The sequence below is a fragment of the Idiotropiscis lumnitzeri genome, chromosome 7, assembly GCF_059441095.1.
Source record: "Idiotropiscis lumnitzeri isolate Australia: NSW breed Sydney's pygmy pipehorse chromosome 7, RoL_Ilum_1.0, whole genome shotgun sequence".
In the NCBI taxonomy this organism is placed as follows: domain Eukaryota; kingdom Metazoa; phylum Chordata; class Actinopteri; order Syngnathiformes; family Syngnathidae; genus Idiotropiscis; species Idiotropiscis lumnitzeri.
Window position 1 is genome coordinate 8,829,319 of NC_142397.1, and position 7,526 is coordinate 8,836,844.

General features: G+C 40.9%; 1 protein-coding gene across 1 annotated transcript; it reads left to right on the forward strand.

Moving 5' to 3' along the window:
• Positions 1–516: 516 nt before the first annotated feature.
• On the forward strand, positions 517–4,188 carry LOC148333419 (uncharacterized). Its single transcript, XM_088300953.1, has 4 exons — positions 517–565; positions 1,239–1,418; positions 2,087–2,447; positions 2,715–4,188. Exons 2-4 carry the CDS (start codon positions 1,259–1,261, stop codon positions 3,445–3,447), a joined length of 1,254 nt encoding a protein of 417 aa, XP_088157079.1. The 5' UTR covers positions 517–565; positions 1,239–1,258; the 3' UTR covers positions 3,448–4,188.
• Positions 4,189–7,526: the final 3,338 nt, after the last annotated feature.

Consider the following 7,526-nt stretch of genomic DNA (forward strand, 5'->3'; position numbering starts at 1 on the left):
AGTTGCGCTTTATTGTTGTACGACGGAAAAAAGCATGTTCCCCAGTGTCACAAACGCCCCCCCCAGCATCGCACTGTGTCCCCCCCAGGGGGGCCAGCCCCACTACTTAAGAAGCACTGGTGTCAATGGACGTAATGAAGTCAGTGGTGCATTCAAGTGCTATCTTACACAGTTGCACTGGACCCAATGCCTATATGGATGAAGGAATGCCTGAGCCTAACCCAGCCACCTTCAGATCTTCTGATTTTACAGTGGCTGGTGGTGCATTCAAGAATAATTGATAAAATACGACTATGCCAAGGTCAGTGTAATAGTGGTTAGTGGTGCATTCAATGAAAAATTGGGACCGAACGACTGTTTGTATTGATAATAACTAACTTGGAGGTTTTTGTTCCTGTTAGTTGTGTTTCATCGTTTTGACCACTAGATGACAGCAGACGCTGGAAGACAGAAGATCTGCGCAGATATTAATCTTTAACAAATCTTCATCACTAACACAGTGTCATGTGAGAAAGTTGCACTTCACCCTCGCATACTTCAAGCACGAGACGGACTCACACACCAGGTAAATAAAGAACAACCCTTTTATTGAACTTTATATTATATTTTTCATAACTATAATACCAACTACTTTATGTAGTTTATTTTCATCAATCTATTTTTAGGTGATTTCTAGGTACCATTATTTTATTCACATGATTGAATCAACGCAAACGTTTTTGGGTTGTTTGTTTGTTTTTTTGCTGTGAAATGCATAATCTTAATTACTCTAAATTTTGTAGTTTTTTTTAAAGTGTTTTGCATATTTTTATTTTATCTTTTTTGTTTATTGATGTAATTCATTTGACTGGTATTCTTCCTTCTGGAATGGCATACTTTTTTGTGTGTTTTTTTTTTATCTAATTCTTAATCTGATATTTTTCAAAACAATACCCTTATCTGTTTCTGTATTAAGTGTAGTGTGGCTTTAGAAATGCGAGAAGCTGCAGTTAAAAGTTAAAGTGGGCGCTTTTTTTCAACGACTGACAGCTTGAAAAAGAAAAATGATCAATTAAACTTGTTCGTTCTTTGACCTCAGACAGGTATACCTGTCATGTTTCGGTAGCAGTCTTTGCCTTCCTCAGAGTGTCACATGGTTTGTGTGTGACTCTTCTTTATCAGCTGATGTTCAATGAAGAATAGACACGAAAAAATACCTTTCTGTCTGTGTCTTTTTTGTTGTTCTTGATCATAAACAGCGCTGACTTCCAGCGTTGGAATGTTGGCCTGCTGCTTCATGGTCCTAACATTCCTGGCTGTGTCGACCTATTCCGGAAAAGAAGTCCGGAGCAACGTCCTGACTGTGGCGCCCACCATCGTAGTGGGCGGTCACCCACACACAGAGGCGACTATCAAATGCGGCGATGCCGGGAAGTCGGGTTAGTGATGTAATCTATTTTCATTTTCTACACTGTAAAAACAGTTGTGTAAAAAAAAATCACACAACGATGGGTCAAAAACGTAACAAACGACATTTGGATCTATTCGACCCAAGTTTTTGGGTCATTCCTTTAACCCTAAAAAGTTAGGTTCATTTGACCCATCAAGCATTTTTATGTTACCTGAGTTATTTGTGTGTGTATTTATTTATTTTTTTTTCCAGACCCGTGGCCCACTCATGTCCTTGGGGCAAACAAGTACCCACAGGCACTTGTATGTTTTTGATTTTTGTTTAGGATAATGCACATTAATCAACAGAACAAAAAGGAATCAGTGGAAGTGTGCTGGAGTTTATACAATGTCTAACTCTCTTTTGTAGCACTCCCTCCTTTGCATATTTGCGCAACCCTCCTCTCTCTGCTCAGCTGAGAAAGAGGAAAAAAAGCGGCTTGCCTCATTAACGTCAAAGAGGCCCCTCGTATAGGCAGCTCTGTAAACGGCCAATCATTGGGTGCCTTGCTTAGAAGTCTCAAAAAACGAAAAAAGGAGCTAATCACCGGTGACAGAGTTTTAGTGGGTATTGAAACCTTGAATTTTAAAACCACGGTAAACCGTCAGACCAATAATCGTCCCATGCTTGGTTAATATTTGTGACTTCTTTTGCCAGCAGGTGAGGTGGCGTACTGGCACACACCCTTTGGACCTCTCCGCACACCTGGCGTCCACACCAAACTGGACCCAGTCCACATGCGCCAGGACGGCAGCCTGGTGGTCCATGATCTGAGCGACTTCCACCAGGGTTTGTACTACTGCCTACTGCAAAATGATGACGAGGGGTCTACGCTGTTCCCCTACCAGCTACACATACACACACAAGATGGCGGACGTGGTCAGAGATTCAGGAGGAGCTTGGGGAAACAGGAAATGATTTCTGACGTGCTCTTTGCCGTAGCCGTGACGACAGCCGTTCTGCTCACCTTTGTGTTTGGATTCAGCATGGGAGCTATGAGCAGGAACAAAATTCTAAGGTGGGATGTTTTGTGACAGTGAATGAGTTAACTTACAGTCACACTTTGTAGTTCGCAAGTCCATTTGTACTTCCACCACATACTGTATACTGCATTATCAAAATGTCATGAATACCATGTACCTGAGATTGCCTAAACCAGCCAGCAGGTGGCAGTGTGTTACTTGACCTGTCATACAAGGTTAGGATAAAAGTATTAGGACACCTTCCAAGTGAAAACGTGTCTTGCAGTCTTACTATTCAAACTCTGACATTTTTGTTCCTTCAGATGTTTGAGGGCGGTCACTCAGCGGCTACCGTCACCACAGCAACGTCAACCTGATATCACCATGGCGACACTCACTTTGTGGCCTTCACTGACATCCTTGCCCTCATCATCGTCACCTTCCTCATGTCCACCTGCTAAACCTCAAAGAAGTTTCCGGGACAAACGTAGCCAAGATGAGAAGGAGGATGACATTACCGCCGCCGTCTACCTGGAAGCCTGTGACCACGTGGATGACGGGCTTGGAAGAACAGCATCAGGGGGAGGATGTGAGGATAAGGAGGGGAGGGTGAGTAGGAGCAAGGGGGGAGAGGTGGAAGAAATGCAGGAAGATGGAGATTATGATGGGATGATAGAGAAGGATCAGAGAGAAGCGGATGATGATGATAAAAGAGAGAAGAGGAATGATGAAGATGACAGAAAGAACAGAAATGATGATGATGATGAAAGAAAAAATAGACAGGATGATGAAGGAGAAGATAACAATGTCATCAGTCAGTCTTCACAATCACACGATGAAGATCAAAACCAAGAAATAAATTCATCATCTTCTCCTACCCGTACGAGTCGGGTCATCCGCATCTATCAGTATGACCAAGATGGCCGCCGTTATGACCACCTCCCCGACCCCGAGCCTGTCCCTGCCCCCAGACTTAAGCAGCGCTCAGTCTCCCTCACCCGCCTCAATGCCATCATGGCTGCCGCCTCATCAGGGCCAATGGACGTACCGTTTTGAATCGGGTTTTCTGGTCAGGTGACAGCAGTCCGCTTTTGAGCCACTTATAATTCACTTGTACACTTTGGGTCCACTTGTACTCCAGTTTTAATCCATTTGTGGTCCTCTTGTTATTCACTTCTGATCCACACATATTCAACTTTTGGTCCACTTATGATCCATTTGTAGTCTAGTTGTGATTCACTTCTGATCTGACAGTAGTCCACTTTGAAGTCCACCTTTGGTACACTTATGATCTATTTGTTCTCTTATGATTCACTTAGGATCAATCTCATCACTTAAAATCTATGTGTATTCCACTCTTGGGCCACTTATGATCTATTTGTAGTCCACTTGTATTCCACTTGCAGTCCATTTATGATTAAGTTGTTTTCCTTTTGTGGTCGACTTTTAGACCACTTGTAGTCCAATTGTGATCTGTTTTTAATTGCATTTGTGATCCACTTTTGGTCCACTTGTATTCCACTTTGTAATACAAGTGGACAAAAAGTAGATTCACTTGTATTACATTTGTGGTGATTAATTTTAAGTCTACTCAGTTGAGTATAAGGTACATTCATTCATGTTGTGACCCACATGTAGTTTTTAATGGCACCTGAACACTATTTGTGATACAGTTTTATTCCACTTTTACTCCACTTGCAGTCAACGTGTTTTTGCTTGATGTCCTCATGTATTGCACTTGCGGTCCATTTTTAGTGCACTTTGTCAAATGGTATTACAATGTTGGTCCAATTATGATCCACTTGTGGTCCACCTCTTTCACTATTCTAGTAAATCAAATTAAAAGACAAACAAGGATGACTTTTGAATTATTAAACAAAAATGTAATTAAATATTTTATTTAATATTCAAGTTCTGATACAACCAGATTAGATTGAGCTAGAATAAATTTAAAACTGGATCTTGCTATCAATTTAATAAAAAAAATAACTTCCAAATCCGCACGTGTGTTTGTGTACGATTGTGCGTGTGTGCGTGTGTGTGCGCATGTGTGTCTGATTACACTCCCCTGTAGTGTTGTAGTGTGCCAGTAACATGGGTCAGTGACAGTGAATGAGTTGCTCACATGACGCCTTAATAGCAATGAGGAAGAGGGAGGAAGAAGAGGAAGAAGCGATACGCTCTTTAAACACACGCACACACATACATAAACACCCACACACACAGACAATTGATATGAAATCTTTGGAGACAGCAGGAGGACATGGATCGGCTGGAGATTAGGTCGCAACCAAGAAGAAGTGAAGGACAGGAACGGAATGGACAATACATCTGGTAACAAATATCTGAAGATGAAAGATAGAAACATGTTTTTTCTCCTTCCACTGTTGGACTAAAAAGCTTATTTTTCATTACCCGTGTTTTTTCCATCGTCCTCTGATTGGCACCTCATGAACGGTGAGAAGTACTCAAAAGAAGCTTCTCAGACACATTTAATGTACAACTGCACTGCATCATGCTAAGTAAGACCTGTGCCTAATCATTTGGTGACTTTCTGTTTATATCATCTATATGCTTATCCTCACTTAAATTGCGTATCGTGTGAGCTCATCAATTATCCGATTTTACTTAATTGGTCCCAAAATCACAACTACAATGTATTACTATTCATCTATCTGTGACAGTGACGGATACTGACAGGCAGAACAATTAAATGCGCTTCCACAAGAAGACAGAAAGTACGTATTATAATATTAGACACATGCCTCAGTAATATGCAGCACAATAATTATTCAAAAGAATTACTGGAGAATTTCAAATAGCCTTTCTATGTTGCAAGTCTGAAATTCAGAGTGTTCACAGGTTAAGTAATTTAAACTTTGGCCTCAACAAAAAACAGTTTTTTCCAAGGTCTAATAACTGTCTGAATGACTGTTGCTAAAATGCTAACAGTTGGTATGCTAACATACAGAATCCTCAATACAAGAAACTCAAAGGCAAATCGACAAAGATTTAACTTGTTTTCAGGAACTATTTTGAAGCAGATTATCTCAAATACATTTAGCATTAAAACCAACAAATTTATTGTGCTTACGTTCATCAAGACCGCTAACTGAATCATTTTGTATTGAATGCAAACGTTGCTTGATACAGAAAAAAAAAGGCAGTGAAGGGTTTAACTTTGTGTAATGTCGTTATGTATTACTGTGAAACAGAATAGCTCAAATGTTAAGATGCCAACAGTTATTGTGCTAACATTTAGCAAGCTGGCTGTCATTCGATGGTGTACCTAATGAAGTGTCTATTGAGCATTTGTTGGGCCCATGTCATGCCACGGGGGCTCACGTGATTTGGAATGGTCAATACGTTGACATTGAAAAAGTCCTTCACCTAACATTCATGTCGCCCCAGAAAGTTCCCATGATGCATCGCTGCTGAACATTAGCAGCTCAGACTAGGCCAGTGTCTGTCTCCGTGGGGGGGCGCTGGATGGGTAGGGGTTGATGATGGAGATGCCCTCAGGCTGCGTGGTGACTGGATCAGGATCTAGGGCATAAACAGGAAACGAGCGGGCCAAGTCAGCGTGTTGCCAAGACAACAAAGTGGGTCAGGTTGTTCTGGTTATCGTATAAAAAAATATGTGACATGCTACAGGTAAGCGTGCGTGCAAGCTAGCTGATGCTAAAGGCGGAAAGCTAAAACTGATGTCCACTTTTGGTCCACTTGTGATCAGTTTGTATTTCACTTGACTTCCATTTCTCTGATAAATATAATCGGAAAAAATAAAAGACTAAATGTCTACTCGTTATCTATCTACTTTTGGTCCACTTGTATTCCACTTGTGGAAACTTTCTGACCCACTTTTCGTGTTCTCATGTTCCATTTGTGATTTACTTTTAATCCACTTGGAAAACATTAGTCGTCCACATTTGGTCATCTGAGCTAAAAGTTAACAATGATCCATTGCGGTCAAGTCTGAGTCCACTGAAGATCCACTTGTAGTCAACTGCTCGTCTGGTTATAGTCGGTATATTTCTCTTCCGTCACCCTTAATTAAAAGTTAAACAATTTCTAGGTCACTTAAGATCCAATTGTAGTCCAATTGTATTTTCAATCCACTTAAGGTCCATTTATATTCCACTTGTCGTCCAGCTGTCTTCATGAAATGTTTGTTGTATTGAGGTTGGCTCCTTCCCGCTCTGTGTTGGCCATTTTGTGGTGTGATGGAATTTCAGACGGCAGCCAATCAGTCTCTTTGCTGCCCACACACAAAGACAACATAAAAGAATACATCCAAATTAATTTCACATTGCATGGAAAAGCCATCATTTTTTTGTCTTTACGCAAACATGACGTTCATTGTGATCCTAACACAAAGCTAACCTGCTAAAATGTGACTTTCACCGCCATGCTAACATAAAGCTAACATGCTAAAATGTGACTTTTCAACGTGACGCTAAAATGATGCTATAATGTGACAATGGCACTTTTTATGAGATGCTAACATGCTAGGTGACAAATAAGACAAGCATTCCCAAGCACAGTGTGGTTGCCCAGACTGCCTTTTAGTACAAAGAGAGCTTCAAACAAAAAGTAATAGCTGGGTTGCCAAAAAAGTCAAAGGATCAAAGTGACAGCTCATAATGGCAGCATCAATTATATACACACACGCACACAAACACACACACACACAAGTGTAACCGTAACCGTGTCCCAGCTGAATAATACATGGCGAATGCGCACCACTATACAAAGAGCAAATAGATGTACAGTAATTAGCTTCATTATGCGTAAGATCATTTTACAGTCTTACCAGATAAAAAAATATGACTCAGCAAAACAAACGTTATATGTTGCTGTTAAATGCAATTCTTGCTTCTTTGGAGTGCAGATGGAAATGACTGAATCAGATAAAAAAAATCCCGACCCTTTGGAACTTTTTATGAGCTTTGCATCAACAACAGTTTAACCAAATGTCCGGTGGAGGGCAGAGAATGACTCAAATGTTGGTAATTATGAGATAAAGTGCGCTCTACTGGATGTGCTAACATGTCCGCTATGTGTTTGTCAGAAGCAACACGCTGACTGCTGCTGATGTTCTGGAGCAAGAAGCTCAAGAGCCAGAACTTGAACCA